The 21,747-nt window shown below is 41.5% G+C and overlaps 1 protein-coding gene across 9 annotated transcripts in view; it reads left to right on the top strand.

Moving 5' to 3' along the window:
- The window catches only part of Znf236 (zinc finger protein 236), a 93,645-nt gene that overhangs the window by 40,561 nt on the left and 31,337 nt on the right, over positions 1 to 21,747 (top strand). For all 9 annotated transcript variants that reach the window (XM_034517859.2, XM_076912359.1, XM_076912365.1 and 6 more), the window contains 12 exons: positions 260 to 532; positions 1,708 to 1,911; positions 5,972 to 6,113; positions 6,685 to 6,945; positions 10,096 to 10,352; positions 13,466 to 13,567; positions 14,035 to 14,186; positions 16,023 to 16,126; positions 16,579 to 16,730; positions 18,422 to 18,634; positions 20,275 to 20,557; positions 21,559 to 21,662. In XM_034517859.2, coding sequence (XP_034373750.1) covers positions 260 to 532; positions 1,708 to 1,911; positions 5,972 to 6,113; positions 6,685 to 6,945; positions 10,096 to 10,352; positions 13,466 to 13,567; positions 14,035 to 14,186; positions 16,023 to 16,126; positions 16,579 to 16,730; positions 18,422 to 18,634; positions 20,275 to 20,557; positions 21,559 to 21,662 — 2,247 coding nt within the window. The remainder of the gene's footprint in view (positions 1 to 259; positions 533 to 1,707; positions 1,912 to 5,971; positions 6,114 to 6,684; positions 6,946 to 10,095; positions 10,353 to 13,465; positions 13,568 to 14,034; positions 14,187 to 16,022; positions 16,127 to 16,578; positions 16,731 to 18,421; positions 18,635 to 20,274; positions 20,558 to 21,558; positions 21,663 to 21,747) is intronic.

Below are 21,747 nucleotides of genomic sequence, written 5' to 3' on the forward strand. Positions count from 1 at the left end.
TTTAGGGCTTTTTAAAAGATGATTATCATTGATCATACAGTCATGATCTTATGATGTTAATGTCAGTAACAGCAGGGCTTTTGTTTTTGTGTGATGGATCACGTGTCTTTGACAGAAAGCTTACAGCTTTCCATTGATGCAGTGAGCTGCCTTAGCTTGCCTTTTCTAGAGGGACAGGATATTGTAGGATGTTTATGGGCTACAGTAATTTCTAGGTTGTCTGGACTATTCTCCTATTCTCCTTTCCTTGTTACTGCAGGCTCCATTCGTGAGGAAAATGGGGTGCGGTGGCACGTGTGTCCCTACTGCACGAAGGAGTTCCGGAAGCCCAGTGACCTGGTGCGCCACATCCGCATCCACACCCACGAGAAGCCCTTCAAGTGTCCACAGTGTTTCCGGGCCTTTGCCGTGAAGAGCACCCTGACTGCTCACATTAAAACGCACACGGGCATCAAGGCTTTCAAGTGCCAGTACTGCATGAAGAGCTTCTCCACCTCAGGGAGCCTCAAGGTGCACATCCGCCTACACACAGGTGTGCAGATGCCGTGCGGAGCTGAGGAAGGACAGTGGCTGAGCTCTCAGAGCTGCTTCCTCCTCCCTCTTCTGTTTGTTGATTTGTGACCTTGATCCTCATGGAACCAAAGTTCTGGTTGGAGAGCCATTAGAAACGTAATATTATAAATGAAGCAGTGGGTGAAAAGATTCCTATGGGAGACTGGATGTAGCTTTAGACTGTCAGACCTTTGTGAGGAAGTGTACATTCCAGTCTTAGGAGGCCTGCAGAGCTTACGTGGGGGATTTGTATTTTTGTCAGTAACAGTGTTATTGAGATATAATGTGCATATCTCAAAATTCATGAAGTATATACAGTTCTCATTGAAACATTTTTATTACCTTCCCCCACCCCAAGCTCCATATTAAGTGTCAGTCATGTGCTTAGGGCTCCTGAAGAAGCTATTATTGCAGGTTAGATGCTTGTCCAGGGAGTCGGCATCTCATTTACTAGTGAATGACGGAGGAAGTCACTTTTCTAGAAGGGATATGACAGTGGAGCATGATGGGGATTCTTTATCTTAGTGTTACTACATGGTGACAGTCACCTTTCACTCTGTCTTATGAGATTCTAATTGTTGTCTGAACACTGACTGCGCTGTGTAATCTCAGCTGCCCACGAGGAGTGTCTGTTCTGTTTTATGGATGTCAGCTGGAGAGACTGGGCTGACACAGTTTGTATTTCTCCAGCATGACTTGTTATTGAATATGCATATTGAACAACTTAAGGATTTGACCTTAAAGAAGCATATGTCCTTTTTTTTTTTTTTTTTGTTTTTTTTTTTTGTTTTGTTTTTTTGAGACAGGGTTTCTCTGTATAGCCTTGGCTGTCCTGGAACTGGAACTCACTCTGTAGACCAGGCTGGCCTCGAACTCAGAAACCCGCCTGCCTCTACCTCCCAAGTGCTAGGATTAAAGGCGTGCGCCACCACTGCCCGGCACATATGTCCTTTCTTAAATGAAGATCTATTATATATCCTAAGTTCTATAGAATAGTACTATTTAAAAGCAGGAGGATGCCAGCGGATTCATGATATATGAACTCCTAACATGGAACAACAAATAGTCAAGTATTTGAAGTATTTTATATGGACTTTGGTTGTTGTTGACATGTAATTACATGAAATAATTCTAAAAATCCTTTTGTTTTATTAGGAGTTAGACCTTTTGCTTGTCCTCACTGTGATAAAAAGTTCCGAACCTCAGGCCATAGGAAGACACATGTGGCTTCCCACTTTAAGCACACGGAGCTGAGGAAGTTGAGGCAGCAGCGGAAGCCTTCGAAGGGTCGGGTCGGCAAGAGCGGTGTTCCTGTCCCTGACATTCCTCTGCAAGAACCAATTCTCATAACTGACCTAGGTAAGATGGATCCTTCCTCTGGGGCCGGAGTGATGTGCCTGCACTATGGTTAAGCAGGAGAATACTTTAGGCATAGTATTGGTGAAGTCTTCATTAGAAATTGCTCTGGGGGGCTAATATGTTCCACAGTCAGTATTAAAATCCTAAAAATGTACTGCTCATATTGTGGTTTTTGTTTTACATAAATTGTGTGAAAGGAGAAGTAGTTGTGTACGAGTCCTCATTCAAGAGGAGAGCTTCTGTCTCTGTGGGTTCATCAAGGTGAAGAGGGGTTTTAATGTGGAATACCCAGTGCAGGTTGTTATATTTGTCTTTGGATTTCCATGTGGTGTGTTAGAGATTACTGTTTTGGCTGCTTAGTCTTTGTATTGGAAAGAAAAAGGAATATCACTTGTTTGAAAGTTCATTTTACTATCACTGATAATATAATTAAGACATGATATGACTCGATTAACAAGTAGCACCGTGGATGTCTGAGGGCCTTCTTCCTCACAGATAGTACCAGGTAGCTCTCCAGGGCTTCCTTTTTTTCCTCTTGCTCTTAAAAATCAACTTCCTCCATGTTTAAAATGCATTGTGCTTACAAGAAGATTTCATTACCATCTTTCATTTTCTTCCAGTCCATTCTGAGCCCCAAGAAGCTTCCCAAAGCACACGATGCAGAAAGTCATTTTTGCTGTTGTTTTCCGTGTCTATAATTGCAACAGCTATGCCACACCCAGGGTAGTGTGTCATTGCATTGCTTCCCACCTGGATGTTGTATTTTGCGTGAGGTCTCGACAATTGTCATTCACATCATTTTGACCAGTTAGCAGTTAACATTTGCAGGAACTCCCTCTTTTCTAAGGACACTGATTTCATTCATGAAGGCTCCACCTCATGATATTCACCTCAATATCTAATGACCTGCTCCCTCTTTATTAGTGTCATGTCGTAGGGTAGATTCAAACATAAGACCTTTTTTTAAAAAAAAGATTTATTTATTTTATATATTTGAGTTCACTGTCACAGTCTTCAGAGATACCAGAAGAGGGCATCAGATTCCATTACTGGTGGTTATGAGCCACCATGTGGTTGCTAGGAATTGAACTCAGGACCTCTGGAGGAGCAGTCAGTGCTCTTAACTGCTGAGCCATCTCTCCAGCCCCAATATAAGACTTTTGTAGGGATATAAACATTGGGACTGTGGCACTCATTAAGTTTTACAGGTAAATTTACACTTTTTGCAGTCTCTATATTACAAAATCTACCTATTCAAGGCAATCTAACCTGAACAAAATTAATGCCATATTGTAACTTAGTATGACAGGGGTTAGAGGACATATGGAATTATATATCAGATTGGTGTTAAGTCATAACCTAACAATGAGATGGCCAATATAGCCATGAACTTTTTCTCTTAAGATTTATTATTTTAAAAAGTGGTGTGTGTGTGTGTGTGTGTGTGTGTGTGTGTGGTGTGTTTGTTTTGTGGGGTATGTGTGTTGGTGCAGGGCCTGCAGGAGGCCTAGAGCTGGAGGTTCAGGTGGTTGTAAACCATCTGATACAGATGCTATGAACTGAACTTGAGGTTTACAACTGTGTTATGTGCTTTTAACTGCTGAGCCACCTCTCTAAGCCCTTTTGAATTTTTATTTAAGATTCTGTTATTAAAATGTAGAGGCTAAAACAACTGAGAAGAGAAACCTTCAAATTCTGAAATATAGCAAGAAGTCATCAGAAGGATCTGTTTGAACAGGGTGTGTTTCTTTCTTTTTCCTTTTGAGACAGTATCCTGTAGTGTAGGTTCTGAATAACCTTGAACTTGTTACCCTCATGCCTACACCTGTGTGCTGGAATTGTAAGCATGCACAATCATGATCACTTAAGTTTGAAGACAAAATTAATTAATTTTTAAATTTTTACTGTATACACAGAACCCTGAGGTAATTTTACATAATAATTTAAGTGCCTCTGTCATTTGATGGTGACCTGTCTGTTATGAGAGAACAGGTGTGGAATTTTCCACTTGTAGCATCATTTGGCTTTCAAAATGCCTTATGGAACATTTCCTACTTCAAACTAGGGATCTTCAACCTGTATTTTTATTGACAGTTACAGCTTCCCTTTTAAAGTGTGTGTGTGCATGCGTGTGTGTGTGTGTGTGTGTGTGTGTGTGTGTGTGTGCGTGCGCACGCGCGCGATATATAGATATAGGCACATGAAGATAAATTTTTGCCTCAGCACAAATGTCCAGGCTAATTGACCTGTATATTATTTTAAAAATAGCACCATTGTTATAGTAGTTGATCTTCCGAGTTTGTTTGCTGTTTTAGTGAGTGTTGCATCATACTAAACATGTTTCTATTGTATATCAAGGTTCTTATGGTGTATTATATAAGAGATGCTATAATTTCCACATCCTGTCATTCTGCAGTATTTGAATTATGTTAGTTTGCAGTAGTGAGGTCAGTTGTATTTCTCTCTAAGCTCCACTTTTTTTTTTTTTTGCTAACATAAAAGATATTTTAAGAAATTTAAAGTCACTACTAGTTTGCTTTTGACTTAGTTAAATTTATTCATGCCCTTCTTTGAGGTTAGTAGTTTCCCAAAAAGCCAGAAGTCCAATAGAAATGAATGACTGACAGAGCTAGCATGTTAGGATTTGATGTGTGCTTTATTTATCCTCTTATTTTTCTTTAAAGATTGAGACCTTATAATTAGCTTTGTTTTTATGCACCTTGTCTAAGGAAAGTTAGCAGAAATAAAAATGAGTATCACTTCATTTAATAACTTATAGGAGGATCCCTCCCCTCCCCCAAGCCCAAACACTTCAGTGTCTTTTTACAAATCATGTACTTGGAAACCATATCAGATGTTGTAATTGCATGCAAGAGGAAAGACACCAAGGTACTATTGTGTTTACTAGAGTTGTTCACTTCAGTACCCAGGGAGTCCAGTACATGGGTACAGTAGAGTTCTGTGTTGAGGAAGATAGTATCACCTATAAAGACTTGGACAAGCTGTTAAGGGTCTGCATGAAGTATAAGCAGTGAGTTTTAGGGAAAAAAATTGGGACACAGCTTGCTTATTCAGGGAAAATCAGGAAAGATGGAATGTCTTAAAAGATGTGTGATTACTCTGTAGAAGTTAGTGGCACTGCTGAGGGGAGGAGGTTGGGCATGGAGTGTATGAGGGCAGAGTGTTAGCAGGTGCCCACTTAATTTTGACAGCAGGAGGGACAGGCCAGTCTTCCTCTTAATGTTCCAGATAACCATTCAATTACTGATGTTTGACAACTAAGTTTGTGCTGAATTATGTGTTTAACCAAAGGCATTATCATTTTGTGTTTATAGATGAGCAAACTAAGGAAATCCTTTATTTAATAAGAACATGTAAATCCTGAAATACATAGCTCAATAATCTTAAATTTTTTATTTATTTTACTTTATGTGCATCTTGTACCACATGTGTGGCCTATTGGATCTCCTGGAACTGGGGTTAGGGATGGTTGTGAACCACCACGTGGGTGCTGGGAATTGAACCTGGGTCCTCTGCAAGAAGAACAAAGTTCTCTTAACATTCAGACATCTCTTCAACCCCTAGGTTAATTATCTTGCCATTTGTAAATACCCTTTTAATAAAACTTGGGAGACAATGCTACCTTTATAGAGCAGAATGTCATGTTACACATATTTATGTTTTAAGTTTATTACTGTACTTACATAGTATTCATACTGAATAAAATAAGATTTAAAATCCTGATTAAGTTTTGGATGTATATATGTAAATCTCACGCCAGCACATGCCTTAAAAATGGCTCTAGACTCCAGTCTATGTTTATAATAATATACACATTATGTAAGGCTAGAAAATAGTTACTGATAAACATTGCACTATAGGGATGGAAATGACTTGATTAAATAGATGATAATTCATGACATAATTAAAATAGCATTTGTTGTGATACTGAAGTCTACCATCATCAGAACTTTTACCTTTACCTTAAAGCAAATGCCTTTTGACATATATTAGTAGTAACACTAACAGTGAATATTCCTGCTTTTCTTTTGATTTGTAGGTCTTATCCAGCCCATTCCAAAAAACCAATTTTTCCAGAATTATTTTAATAATAATTTTGGCAATGAAGCAGATAGACCATACAAATGTTTTTACTGTCATCGAGCATATAAAAAGTCTTGCCATCTTAAACAACATATCAGGTAAGGTCCAAGAGGAGGTGGGGATTTAGTATAGGCACAGAGATTCAGTGATCTGGTGACTAAGTGTTTAGGATGATGTTGTTACCTTATGGTTAATATTTTATTTGACCATAAAATTTTTTGTGACTTTTTTTATTCTTGAGTATATTCATTCAAATATTTTAGTCAGAAATTACCCCTGAGTTTTACTTATTTTCCAGTTATATTTTAGTGTTTGCAATTTCCAGCATGTGTCAAAGACTTACTAGTTTTTATTTTAATTAGAATGTTTAACTTTTACAGATGTTCTCCCCAGAGCTTGATTCTTAGTGAGATTAACTTGCTTAATTCATCAGTGAAATGAAATAGGAATGTACTCAGGAGAGGTAGTGTGGTGTTCTGAAGACATCTTTTCAGGGTATGCAGCCCTTGGCTGAGTCTCAGCATCGCTCACTACAAGATGGAGAGAGTGACATCTTTTCTGGCTGCTTTAAAGAGAGTGTCCTAAAGTGCAGTGTCTTTGAGGTTTGCATTTGTTGCAGTGTTATAAACATGGAATGGGTATTGTAGTAAGGTTTTACCTGCCTTTTAGATCACATACAGGTGAAAAGCCTTTCAAGTGCTCTCAGTGTGGACGAGGCTTCGTCTCTGCAGGTGTGCTCAAAGCCCATGTTCGGACACACACTGGACTGAAGTCTTTCAAGTGTCTGATCTGTAATGGAGCCTTTACCACAGGTGGCAGCTTACGGCGACATATGGGCATACACAATGACCTCCGTCCCTACATGTGTCCCTATTGCCAGAAAACTTTTAAGACTTCACTGAACTGCAAGAAACACATGAAAACTCACAGGTGAGTATACTACTGATGGGACGACTGCAATGTGCTTGCCTTTTAGTTAGTGTCCTAATTCCCAGATGGGGTGGGGAGCAATTAAGAAGTCTTTGATGCCTGTGTTGTTTTTCTAATGGTTTGTATCAGGTTGAGAAAGTTGACTGTCTGTGCTTAGAGATGTAGTGAGAGCGATAGATGACAGCATGAATTTACGTATTTTTTTAACTTTTAATTTTTTTTTTTTTGAGTTGGTCATGATGGCTCAGGCCTGTAATCTAAGGATATAAGAGGCTGACACAGAAGCATTGCCGTCAGTTTAACACTTGACTGCACTAGAGAATAAGTGCCTATTTACAACAAATAAAGAAACCAAAGCAACCCTAACACACACACACACACACACACACACACACACACACACACTTCTTTTTAAAATGAAAACAGGGTCTCACTGTGTAGCTCAGGCTTGCCTCAAAGTCCTGCTTACTAGGGATTACACATGTGGACGACACCATGCTCAGCTAACACTTTTACTTTAATACTGAAGCAGTCTCTATCAGGCAAAGTGCCTTACTGTAAGTTCTTTTTTTTTTTTTTTCCAGCTGATAGTCAAAGGCTAGACCTAATATAGTTGGGGTGGTGAAGATTTTTAAAAAGAAAGTCTTAATCCTGTGATTTATAGGTTTTAGGTTTTGTGTGTGTGTGTGTGTGTGTGTGTGTGTGTGTGTGTATGCGCATGCATGTGTGCGTGAGTGTGCTCTCTCCTCCCTGGCACCCCAAGGCTGGCTTGAAAGCTATAGTGCAGCCTGGAGCTTGGAGCTTGGGAGTTTTGGTACTCTGAGACAGGTTAAATGCTATTTTTTTTTTTTTTGCCAGTCTTGTCAGGTCTTCATAATATTCTTTGTGTGAAAATGTTGAGAATACAGGTTTTAAGGCCTCTATTGGTGGACCTCATGGTCAGTGACATCATTACCGGGTCTCTTGAATTAGATTAAATATTTTGGCCTCTGTTGGTGAGGGTCATACTGAGGGAAAGCGTGACTGTAACTCTGAAGTGTTAGAGACTGATTAACTATGGTACTGTACTGAGCACATTTCTCTTAAGATTTTATGCATATTTGCACAAAACAAATAACAACTCAAACAAAATAAGCGTGGCCTCTCTACAGCTTTCGAGCCAGCCTGTGGAGGGGGAGCATAGCACCCTGCTGTCTAAGTGGGAATGGCACTGCACATTTCTTCAACAGGGAATCCCCGGTCCCAGACACACCACAGCATAGACTCACCTCCAGACTGCTAGGGGAGATACAGTCCATGTTTCCCCTTTTGTCTGTTTTGGAGGTCCCCAAAATTCAACACACATTTATATTAAAAACACAGGAGAAAACCCAAGTGGCCTCATGCCTACATAGAGAACTAGAGGCTATAGGGACATTGAGAGCAAAACAGTCTCCCCAGGGAAGAGCACACCGATGGGTTATCCAGTACAGATGGTCAGCCTTGAAAACATACATTTGGGTAACATTATTCAGACTAAGCAGGTGATATTTTATGTATTGAGGGATATATATGCATGTATATATACATGTATATCATGTAGCTACAATTATTTTTTTAAAGGTCATGAATCTGAGAAAGAGAGCCAGTGAGCAAGGAGATAGGGGATAAAAGGTAGAGGGAATGATGTAATTATATTATAACCTCAAAAAATAACAAGAAGTATCTTTACAAATAGACATACATGTTTATAAAAGTAAAATTTATAAAAAAACAAAAACCAGACAGCTAGGCATGGAAGCAAAAGCCCCAGGAGAGACAGTCATCAGAGTGGGGCAGGTGACTGCTGTGGCATGGAGCCCTGGCTGAGAGGGAGGAGATGCGCTTCCTGACCACTTGATGTCACGTGAGCATTCTGATTGTTCTGGAGTACAAGGAGTTGAAAATGGATTCGTGGCTATTGGGAGGTGAAGAGGCAAGATTTTGGAACTCAGTGTGGACCACAGAGGAGGCAGATACACTAAGATTCTGAGGTAGAACATGCACATGTTACAGCTGTGGGCTTAGCCGTGCACATAGGGAAGGGCAGGGCTAACTCATTGTCTTAGATTCTCTGGTAGCCACTTAATCAGGTAATTGATGTAGTTTTCTTAAAGTCTTTGGATTCTTTCATATAATTCATTGTTCATCTCTCTCTTTGAAAGATTGATCCTGATGAATATATACTGGGTATGTTTTATATATATAAATATTGCTAAGAATAATAACATGAGAAAATCAGAATGGACTATGACTCATAATACATGTTCTGAAACACGATGGTTAGCTGAATTTGTTAATTGATTTTGCCATTGATAACAGTTTAAAGGATAAACCCTCACTTGACTTTGAGAGGCTTTATGGTGGTCGCCTAATACCATAACTTTTAAGCTGTACTGATGCCACACATCATGGCGGAGGAGACATTTGACAGAGTCTGCTCCTCTCTTGTCATTGAGGAAGCAGAAAGGCAAGGGAAGGGTCAGGGAACAAGTGACAGTCTTCAAACGCATGCTTCATACTTCCTACAACTAGGACCTACTTCCTATTGTTCAACCTCCCCAGAATATTAGGACTTTAGCAAGGGATTCTGCCATTGAGTAAGTCAGATCTTCCTAATGTAGTCATTTCCTCAAAGTCTCGTTTCTGAGCAGTGCTGTATTGGAAACAGTCTTCGACACATGACTTGTGGGTGGGTAGGGCTTTATATCCACACCATACCCTCAAAACCGCCTCCCCTGGACTAAGAGGCAGCAGGTGGAAGATTGCTTTTAAAGGAGTGTGGCGTCTGCTGAGACTCCGTTCCATTCTGTAGTCCAGGGAGCTTTGAGTCACAGTGTTCTCCTGCTTCAGCCTCCCAGGACTGAGCTTCAGGTGTGCTATTACTGTAGCTTTGTAAACGTTAGGGATTGTTGGATGTGTCGTCCTTCGTGCCTTTGAGTCCTGTGATTGCTGACAGCAATGAAAGGCAACAGGAGTTTCTTTAGAATCATGAAGTGGTTAACTTTTAGGTAGGTTGACGCCATGACTTCAAAATGAAATAATTGAAGAGTAAAAACAGTGTTTTAGTGAAGGACATCTTTTACAGTTGTGTTTCTGCTGTTGATAGTGTCTTGTTCTGCTTTTCCAAAGATACGAACTGGCCCAGCAGCTCCAACAGCATCAGGAGGCTTCCTCCATGGATGATGATAGCACCGTGGACCAGCAGAGCATACAAGTGTCAGCTCCCATGCCTGTGGAGATTGAAAGTGCAGAGCTGCAGCAGACTCCAGAGACAGTTGCCACAGACCCTGAGTCTCTACTGGAACTGGAACCGCAGCATGTGGCCGGCACAGATGGCACAGCACTTGGGCAGCAGCTGGCAGATCAGCCTTTGGGAGCTGATGAAGGTACTGTGTCAGGAGCTTCAGCTTTTCTGATGATCCCGGCAAAGGCTGTGGTCCTGAGGCCCAGTGCAGTCCCTATTGCTTTTCTTTTGGTTCTGGGGTGCCAGGCACCAACCCTGGTGGTCGGTCTTTCTCTTCTTCTCTTCTCTTCTCTTCTCTTCTCTTCTCTTCTCTTCTCTTCTCTTCTCTTCTCTTCTCTTCTCTTCTCCCCTCCCCTCCCCTCCCCTCCCCTCCCCTCCCCTCCCCTCCCCTCCCCTCCCCTCCCCTTCCCTCCCCTCCCCTCCTCTCTTCTCTTCTCTTCTCTTTCTCTCTTCTTCTCTTTGCTTCTTTCTCTTTCTTTCCTTCTTTCTCTCTTCCTTTCTTCCTTTCCTTTCTCCTTTCCTTTCCATAAGCTAAGGGGGGGGGGGGGGAGAGAAGAGGAGCTTTGGTGGGGCAAGATACTTAGAGTCACTGTTTGATAATTAAATCTTTATCTATTTTCAGTCTAAGTAACTATCTAAGTCTAAGCTACTGTTACACTAGCTGACCTGCCTGTCTGAATTCCTCTGAACCCAGAAACTGCAATCTCTGACTCTTAGCACTTCATAGTAAAACAGAGGGGATTAAGTTATGGATTAATTGCTAGAGTCTTTCCCCCCCTCTTGTCAGATGCTTCTTACTTGTCAGTCTAGGGGGAAGTTTGAAGCAATAAACTTCTATTGAACCATGAGAAGAGAATCATGCTCACAGAAGGAAAAACTTTTACACAAGCAAATATGGATTAAACTTACATAAATTTATATATAGATTCGTGCATACACATTCATACATTTCCATTCAAACCAGTTGGGCCCAGTTACATATTTACCTCATAATTAACACACACACACACACACACACACACACACACACACACACACACACTCACTCTTGTATGGAGCAAAAGATTAAGCCACCAGTGCAGAAAGAACTCACTCATTCTGGATGAAGAATGAACTCCAACTTATATTGCATAGAGAAAGAAAAAGCTTCTACCATTTTACTGCTAAATGAATTAAGCCCAAGTCTATAAGAAGAAAGCTTTGTCCTCTTTAGTAAGACTCAGCCTGCCTTGCTGTAAGAAAAGACCTGTTCTGTCCCATTGTAAGGAAAAGCCACCTGCTCCTTCTGTTTTCTCTGCAGCTTCTTCTCTTTCCCTCTGCATTCTGCACATTGCTTTCTTAGTTTTTTATGTTACCTACAGTTTCTAAGTTACTCCACTCTGCATTCTCCTTCCAATCTTGCTCTCCCCTCCTTCTCTGATGTGATAATTCTCTTGCTCCCAATGCTTTCCCCCATGGTATGTAATGTAATGTAATGCTTCCTAGTCTCTGTACCTTTTCCAGAATAGGTCATATGGTTTATCCAGGCATCTCTTTTATAAAAGTTCACTAGAAGTTCAAACATAAATTCAAATCATAAATTGAATAAGAAGTTTACAACAGAGAATGTTTACATGCATATCCGTTAAGAGTAATTATCTGGCTAAACATTCATCTTTTGTCACTAACTAGAGTTAAAGACCATAACTAAGTTATCATTGAAATTTTGTATAGCTAAACCCAGTCATATCTTATCTTCTGGCCTTGCACCTATAGGAAATCCTCAGTTCCTTTTTTATGACCTTTAGTTAATGGTTTTACAACCTCTTGGAATGTGCTGTAAGTTGTAGATGCCTGCTCAGAAGCAGTTAACTCTGACACCTGAAGACTGGCAGAGTTCTTTCTCATTGCAGTTTTGGCATCAGAAAGGACTTAATAGCAGTCCTATTATAAAAGAACTTAATAATTACTAATATAATTTTATAATTCTTATAGAATTATCATTAAGAATTAAATTATCTGTAGCATCACTACAAGACAGTACATCTTTGTTGTTTTGTAGAAATCTGCTCAAAAGGGTGCACTAATTCCTAATGAATGTAATAAACATTTAATAATAACAGGAAAAGCATATTAATTTTAGGAGTCTTTCCTAAAATGAAACCTTCTCTGCCTAGAGAAGCAAATCCATCATTAACTTTGACAGTTTGTGGAGGAGCCATCTCAGGAAGGCTGCCTGCTGGTTTTGAGCTTCTCCTTGATGGGTCCTGGACTGGGATACTATCCAGAGTCTTGTGCAGGCCAAGCCCTCCACTTCTGAGCTGTCTCAGCTGTCATGCTTGCCTTTCTAAATCACAGTTTGTGCCAGTTATGTATGTGTGTGTGCGGCTGTGATGCTAGATCATTTAGTGTTGTTCCTCACATTCTTAACGCAGACATCAGCTGTTCCATTTTATTAGCTTCTTTTAGGGAATGGGGTGATTTTTATTTTTATTTTTTTCCTGGTATGTGTTAATGCTGTTGTCCACTTTAAACACAAAGCAATATGACTTCTTGGTGGCATATTTTAAAATTATTTAAAATCTTAGACGTACAGAAAAATCTACTGTCCATATTTTGTTGTAAGGTCAATTTTTTTCTAAGTAAACGTGTCATCATGGCCTTCTATGTGTTTGTGTATACATGTTGAATCTATTAATGGCTTACAGAAGTAGGATCTTTATGCAGTGTTTATAAACGTCTTTTGATATATGGTCAACATTTTACTTTTTGGCTCTGCTCATTGATATTCTGTGACAGGGACTGCATGAAGCCAGCAATGGTTACTGGTCACGGGGATGGGCTCCTAACACAGAATATAAAACAGTGTGTTGCTTTGTTTATCAGCAGTGTTGGTCAACAAAAACATGCCAGGTCGGCTGCATTAGTGTGCTCATTGTAGCTTACTCCGCCATGTTTCTTATCAGGCTTGTTAGCAGACAGTTTGCTGGCTGATTTATGGTTTTGTTCTGTGAATGTTCTAAAGTTTTTTTTAGTTTATGGTCAGGAATGTATATGTTTTATCCCCTATGAAGCCTGAGTTTTACATAATTATTAAGTATAGTTGCATTTCAGAACATTGATATATATAAAAAAGATTTTAGAACAATGAACATTACCTTCCTTTTGTCTTTTCAAAATGAGGAGGCTACGTTTTGAAAACTCAGTGGCCTTCTGGATGGGTCAGCAGATGGGGATGAATCTTGACTGTGTGTGTTTCTCTCTCTTTGCCCTTAGATGGGTTCACGGCTTCCCAGGCTCCTCTCCCAGGGCACATGGACCAGTTTGAAGAGCAGGGCACTCCACAGTCATCCTTCGAGTCGGCAGGACTTCCACAAGGTCAGTGTGAGCTTCAGTAAGCTTGCACACCAGCTCACCTGTGCTGGGCTTAGTTTGCAAAGCTTTGGCCTTTCTTTGAGGGCTTTTGTAAAATATATGATTTAAATCCAGTAAGTGCATGTATTTATGATTGTTTGTATGTAAGTATTTTGTGATCTAATATTTCCTAAAAATGAATTTTATAGCCATTCTATCCAGGGTCCCTATCCTAGAGAAAGCAATGGGTTAGAATGAAGATCTGATGGGAACTGGTGTTCACGCTGGAGTATGAAACCTGTGTCTCAGGGACATGGGTAGGCACAGCATCCTACTGTCTGTTAATAGAGACTTAGAGCTGCTGAAAGAACATTCTCCCCTTGTTTCTCACGCGGGAAGCAGAAACTGTCTGGACACATCTTCTTTGTAATTTTACTTGTACTTTTGTGTAGCTAGCACTTGCTGCAGAGTTCCTCACTAATTTCTTTCAGGTTTCACAGTGACTGACACGTACAGTCAGCAGACTTCCTTCCCACCTGTGCAGCAGCTGCAGGACTCTAGCACTCTCGAGTCCCAGGCCTTGTCCACAAGTTTCCACCAGCAAAACTTACTGCAGGTCCCAAGCTCTGATGCCATCAATGTGGTGAGTATGAGGAGAAGGGCTGGATAGCACCTCAGCCAGCAGACGTCTCTCTGTCTGCTGCTGGAATCATTCAGAATGCACTTTTATGGCACACCTATATCTGGGACACTCGGGTTGCTACATCTGATGCATCCTGTGCGAAGCATCTTGCAGTACTTCAGATTATTAAACACCATGGGCACCTTTGCCATTTTGACTGAAGACCACCGATTTACTGGTGTGTTATATCAGAAGCTGGATTTACTAGTTTGTTATATAAGAATATTGCTTTTATTAGAAGGAAAATAGAATTATTGTTGACATGTTAAAAACAAATATTATACAAAATATTCTTTATTTGTTTAAGTAATAGGTTTCCTGAAAAATAACATTTTTATTCATAACTAATTTTTATTCTCTTACTCAGATTAGGGACACTGAAGTGTTTGTTTGATTTTTTTTCTTTTGCAAGTTTTTAAATACTATTAAAATGACAAACAGATCAATAGTTAAATTTTTAAAAATCTACTGATGTTAGTAGTGGGCATGCAAAAATCAGAGCAGTTGCTATAGGGAGAAGCCATATACTTTTAGCAGGTGCTGACTGATGTGGAGTGCATCAGTGTAGTAGCTCAGCTTGACTGCACAGCCCTCTGGGTAGAGCTTTGCCTGCGTAGTGCAAGGGATGCAGCAAGATGGATGCACGGGGCTTTGTCTCATTTGTGCATGGAAGGTGGATGGACAAATCAAAAGGCAACTGCTTCCATCCCTGTGCAAGCATGTTTCAGCCTGCCCTTTAGTTATCCAGCTCTTGTCAAGTCTGTTTGCTCTTTGTCCAGTGTGAGCAGGATTTAGTTTGAAGTCAAGAAACACTGAGAAGATTGTGTTGAGTGCTTCTGTGGTGCTGTGGGCTGTGGGCCTCTTGTCAGGACAGAGGTCAGAGGTCAGGGTGGCTGTTCTGTGGTACTGTCTCTGAGAGGTAGAGGTGGATTTTCTTTCCCTCGGTCTCATGACAAAAGTCTTTATCTTTTCAGAGGTAGCTTATTTATTCACAACAGTGTGTTAACGTTCCACTGATGTGACAGTGTACCGCAGATAAACAACCTAAAACCAGGAGAGGGTTACTTTCATCACAAATTCAGAGATTTTAGTCCATGACTTTCAAGGTCTGTTGCTTTGAGCCCTGTGGCATGGCATAGGAGTATCCTGGGGGCACATGTGGTGGAAGAAAATGCTTACTTTGTTGGATCTGTATGAGGAAGGAAAGATTCCTGTTCCCCCAACACGTGCATGCCCTCAATAACAGTAGTCTCCAAATGGGTCCTCCTCACGAAAGTTCTACCAGTCACCAATAGTGTCACAGAGTAGCAGCCAATCTTTTAGAATATAGGGTGTTTAAGATCTAGTCATTCACAGGTAGTAGACTCAAGCTGATGAAAGAGTAATCTCTCACTAAGATAAATCGTGTTTGTTTCTACTTTGTACTAAATAAAGTTGGTTATTAGTGAGGCATGGAAGTTCAGTCTATAATCCCAACACTTGGGAGGCTGAGCTAGGAGGGTCATGAGTTTGAGACAAGCTTAATCAACTTAGCAAATGCCAGTCTAACTCTGGCTAACTAGACCTACACTCTGTCTCAAACAACCAGTGAATAGCTTAGTAAAAAATAAATACATACTTAATCATATCTGTGTCAATGATTTATACTTTCTCTGTTTCAAATGATTACAATGGATTACTTGTGGTTTTTCTCTTAAAACTGCATCATGAACATTTATTTCCTTGGTATTATTGAGCCATCTTATACTTATTAATAGATATTTATATATTCTTGCTTTATATTTCTGACCATTTTAGGCAACCCGTTTGCTTCCAGAGTCATCTCAAGAGGATCTGGACCTACAAACACAACGCCCACAGTTCCTGGAGGACAGCGAGGACCAGAGCAGGCGCTCTTACAGGTAATCACTACACAGACCCAGCTCTTGCGGCAGTGCTGACTGTACACCTGCAATGGCCAAGGGCTGTGCAGCTCAGTTCTCTTGGGTTATGAAATAGGCTTTGTTATCCTCTGTTTATAAGGCATCCAGACAGCTGTTCTCATGCTTGTTTAATGATTACATTAAGTGCTTTGTGTCCTGCCGAGTTATAGCATTTACCGATTTTAAAATAATACACTGAAGATTGCTAATATCCTGTACAGAACTTGATCTAGCAGTTAATTGTCCTTGCCCCTGTTTTGTACTGTGTATTGTAGTCCCTGAATGTGGGGTAGCACCATGGTTTATTCAAGGACACTGACCACCTGGTGACCATGCTGAAACTGCTCTACTCTCCTGATTGTCTGGTATCGGGCTGCTCAGTAATCGTCTCTGAGTGAGCAGGGCCTGAGTTCTCTGTGTTTCATTTCTAGGTGTGACTATTGCAACAAAGGCTTCAAGAAGTCCAGCCACTTGAAGCAGCATGTGCGTTCACACACGGGGGAGAAGCCCTATAAGTGCAAGCTCTGTGGGCGTGGTTTTGTCTCCTCTGGTGTCCTCAAGTCCCACGAGAAGACACACACAGGTTACTGTCTGTTTCCTGTAGACATTATGACTTTTTTCTTTTCATGCTATAGCTTCATTGATGTAATCCATCCATCATTCTGTTTACTCACAGTGGTTTTACCTGTCTACAGAGTGCTGAAAGCACTGCCATCTGTTCTTAGTATGTTTTTATTGCATCCAAAAGAAAATCTAGACCTTTTGTCATTCACTCCCCTATTCTTTTAATATCACCAGCTATAAATTAATTATCCTTGATCTATCTCTGCCTTTGTAGATGCCTGTTGTAAATATTGCCCACAAGTGAGCTCATAGATGGTCTGTAGTGGTCATCATATTCTTTCATGTAGTACAGCACGTTGTTCAGGGCTCATCTGTATTGTAACATGTGTTAATAATACAATCCTTTTTTTATGATCCATACTATTTCATTATGCAGACAAAGCAAGTTTAATTTACATGTTGATTAAATCTACTATTTGACTTGTGTGTATATGGACTGGGCTTTATCATCAAGGAATACAATTGCTGGGCCATAAGAGTCGCCCTTTTAGGGCTGGGAATGCCTCTAGGGATGGTGATTACTGGAGAACCCAGCATGTGCAAAACCCGGGTTCAAAACACACAAAAGCAATGCACCTGTAAACTTTCATGTTCAATATAAACTGTTTATCAGCTGGGCAGTGGTGGCGCACGCCTTTAATCCCAGCACTTGGGAGGCAGAGCCAGGTGGATTTCTGAATTCAAGGCCAGCTTGGTCTACAGAGTGAGTTCCAGGACAGCCAGGACTACACAGAGAAACCCTGTCTCCAAAAACCAAGAACAAAAAAACAAAACCAAAAAAACCAAAAAAACCTGTTTATCAAGTAACATGTCGTCCAGCACATGTATGAAGGTCTGATTCCTCCACATTCAGATCACAGCATTGGATTGTGTGTTTTCTTGCTAACACCATTCTTGAGTGGGTAGCTGTCACTTGTTGGGGTTTGATTTGTCTATTCTGAGTGGTCCATGGTGTTGAACCTCTTCCTATGCACTTGCTGAGAATTGTCATTTCTAATCGTTCTCCTATTCAAAGTTAGGTTGATTGTTTTATCATCATCAATTTGGTTAATCTTTTAAAAATATAGCATGGCCATTTATGACTATTGAATCTTTAGCAGATATATGGTTTGTGATTAGATTATAGTTACCCATTGAACACATACATTCCATTTAATATGCTTACACATTTAACATCAATATGTATACTGTATATGGCTTTATTTGAAAATGATGGTGTACCACTCACACATGCGCAAAGAAGAAAAGCCTGTGGAGGAGTCTGTTGGTGACTAGGGAGTGATTTTAAGGGCTGTTGAGAAGTTGGTTCTAGGATAGTGGTACATAGGAAGTTCTCTGTTCAGAAGGCAGGGAGAATCAGTTTATCGAGGGAGGGCAGAGTCAGGTAGCTGCTGCTTCTGAGGCACTGTTGTATCAGACAGGGCCGTCTTGGTTTGCTGTGAGCAGCATCCTCTCAAGGCTGTTCATTGTAGGAGAGAATGTCATCAGACATGCTGTCTTAGTGTCTGTTTCTAGCACTATCCAGTTGAAATCTCGTCCCCTGTAAGCCACATATACTCTGCTTTTACGAGTTTGTGTGTCCTTGCGTGCCTATGATTTCCAGATGCTGGAGTAACACTTCCTGTGATGTGTTTTTGTCTGTTGATGTAGGTGTCAAGGCATTCAGTTGCAGCATCTGCAATGCGTCTTTCACCACCAATGGGAGCCTCACGCGGCACATGGCCACACATATGAGCATGAAGCCTTACAAGTGTCCATTCTGTGAAGAGGGCTTCCGCACTGCAATCCACTGCAGAAAGCACATGAAGAGACACCAAGCAGTTTCGTCTGCAGCCTCAGCAGCTGCAGAGACGGAGGGAGGAGGTAGTTCTAGTTTGGATTGAAACTTTACTGGTCAAATGTCAGTTTAGTAGTAAATTATAAATCCATTTGAATACTGTAGTCTTACAAATTAAGCTTAGTAGTACCTTGAATTTTTAATTTGAAAATTATTATGAATGAAAATGATTTGTGTATGTGGGTGCACATGCCAGGGCACATGTGTGGAGGTCAGAGGACAACTTGTGGACTTGGTTCTCTCCTTCCCCCTTCACGGGGACCCGGGAACTGAGCTTGAGTTGCCAGGCTTGTGCAGCAAGTGCATTTACCTGCATCTGAGAAGCCCTTAAATTAATATATGTGTGTGCGTGTGCGTGTGTGTGTGTAGCTTTATTTTCTGAATGTGGAAGCCTGCATGCCCCCTGAGAGAAAGTCCAGAGATGCACAGTGAAGACATAGACGTGTTTGGCTATCCAGTCCACATACGCCGACGTGGCTTTCTGTCCAGCATGTGCTCGTGCCACGGCACCAGGTGAACATTGTTCTGAGTGCATTTTCTAGCTGGGCTGCTGGGCTGTGAGTCTATGATCCAGAACTTTCATTTTCCTCCATTAAGGTTTGTACAGATATTTGGCATAGATGTGCACCAGATGCATATATGTAGTTGTGTTTTGTGCTGTGTGCTGTGTGATGCAGTAAGCACACGTGTACAACATGCCTACATGGAGTTATTAGATGTGCTGTGAATCAAGGCAGAGCTCATTTTTCATCTCCCCTGAAATTGTAGAGCGACCTGTGAGCGTTTCCTTCTGGCCAGAGGTATGCTCAGTATCACAGTGTAGTATCTCATTTACTTCACACTGGGCACTGCAGTTTGTTTCCTACCACATACTACATGGGTTGCTTCTTCCAGCTCCCTCACCCTGAGCTTATCACTCAGTGTTCATGCATCTCCTGTTCATCGATGGCTTTATTCTAGTAAACCTACAAATGAAGTTGGGTTAGAATGGACATGCTTTATTTCACAGGTGCTGCCAGCACACAGCACTGGCATGTTAATGACTGCAGTTCTTACCCAGCCATTCAGTGTCCATGTGTTTGTGTGTGTGTGTTTGTGTGTGTGTGTGTGTGTGTGTGTGTGTGTCTGAGAGAGAGAGAGAGAGAGAGAGAGAGAGAGAGAGAGAGAGGGAGAGGAAGAAGAAGAAGGAGGAGGAGGAGGAGGAGGAAGAAGAAGAAGAAGAAGAGGAGGAGGAAGAGAGAGGGAAAGATTTTAAAAGTTTCTTCTCTCCACTCATTCTCTTTAATTGAGTTTTTTTTTTTTTTGTAATTTTATTAAGTTGGCCTCTGATTTTTGAGCATCTGGTTTTATTTACCTAGTAATTGATTTTGGCCCATAGTCACATAGTCTATGAATCCTGGCTTTCTGGGCCGTGATGGTTGTTAAACTCCTGCTGGCCCTGTAGCTGGCCAAAGCCAGCCTTTCCCCACAGTGGTCTCTTCTGGTGCCTCTCTCACTTGTCTTCATGGTCTCACTGGTCAGGTGAGCTCCATTAGCCCCAGATGGGAAAGCAGCTGTGTGCTGCCTGAAACGCGGCTTACTGACTCTAACCTTACATGCCTCATCTTCATTTGCTTGTTTTGAAACTTGATTTTTATTGTTGATTTTTCTACCCTTTTTCTCATAGACACATGTGTGGAGGAAGACGAAGAAAATTCTGACAGAAGTGCATCCAGAAAGCCTCGTCCTGAGGTCATTACTTTCACAGAGGAGGAGACAGCCCAGCTGGCCAAAATTCAGCCCCAGGAGAGTGCTACTGTGTCTGAGAAGGTCCTGGTGCAGTCCGCTGCAGAGAAGGACCGCATCAGCGAGATGAAGGATAAGCAAGCAGAGCTAGAGGCTGAGCCCAAGCACGCCAACTGCTGCACGTACTGTCCTAAGAGCTTCAAGAAGCCCAGTGACCTGGTGAGGTGAGGCTGCTGCCACTCCTGTCTGCAGCGCTTGCAGACTTGAATGTGCACTTCAGTGTTTTTCACTCTAGTGTGCGAAGTTATCTGTGGGTATGTAGTTCTAAGCCTGCGTGAACTTTTAGTGAGCTCATGTAGAACAGTCACGAGGACCTCCATTGCTTATGCATTTTTCTATATGATTGTGATAGAAGTAGAAAATGAGCTGACTTAATTGAAGAACACTGTTTGTCTGTGTCAGGTATTGAAGACTGGCAGGTATCTTCTACAGAGGGGAGGGTGGGCATCAGGGTGAGAACACAGGACAGACTAGCCACCAGCAGATGTCACAGTTAGCAGCTGACTGATGATTGACATGCAGCATGGAGTGTGGCAGTGTGGGGAGGAACCTGGGACCCTGTTTGTCCCCAGTGAGGCTTCCAATGCTGGGAACAGACATATAGCCAAAGCAGCTCTTATAAGGTCAGAGGTTCAGTTCATTGTCATCATGGAGGGAAGCATGGCAGCGTGCTCTACATCCAGATCACAAGGAGCAGGGAATGAACTGGCCTGAGCTTCTGACACCAAAAAGCCTGCCTCCACAGTGACTCACTTCCTTCAAGAAAGCACACCTACTCCAACAAGGCCACACTTCCTAATAGTGCCATTTCTTATGGACCAAGCATTCACCCATGTGAGTCTCTGGGGCCATTCCTGTTCAAATCCTCATAGACTCTTAACTCAGGAGAACGTGGAGGAGCTCCAGGGCTGTGTAGAGTGGGAAGAACCAAGCCATGCCAGATGCCAGTATCCAGTGTGCAGGCAGGACACTAAGCTTGGCTTGAGGAGGTACTGGAGCCAGCAGGGAAGGCTCTGCAAGCACCTCAGTAACCAGCAGAGCTGTAAATCTTCAGACAGGGCGCGCTGTGTGGACTGCACATTTTGTTATGCAGCAAAGCTAAAAAGTTTAAAATATGTATGTAGTTAACAATAAAAGCTTTTAATTAGAAATGCTTTTTTACTAGGCATGTTAGAATCCATACTGGAGAAAAGCCATATAAGTGTGATGAGTGTGGAAAGAGCTTTACTGTGAAGTCCACGCTAGATTGCCACGTGAAGACCCATACAGGTAAGGAGTGGCCCTCACCATTGCAGGTGCCTCAGGGCTGTCCTGATGCTTCACACAAATGTCTCAGAATTATAGAGAGCTCACA

Source organism: Arvicanthis niloticus, chromosome 14 (genome assembly GCF_011762505.2).
Source record: "Arvicanthis niloticus isolate mArvNil1 chromosome 14, mArvNil1.pat.X, whole genome shotgun sequence".
NCBI classification, from domain to species: Eukaryota; Metazoa; Chordata; class Mammalia; order Rodentia; family Muridae; genus Arvicanthis; species Arvicanthis niloticus.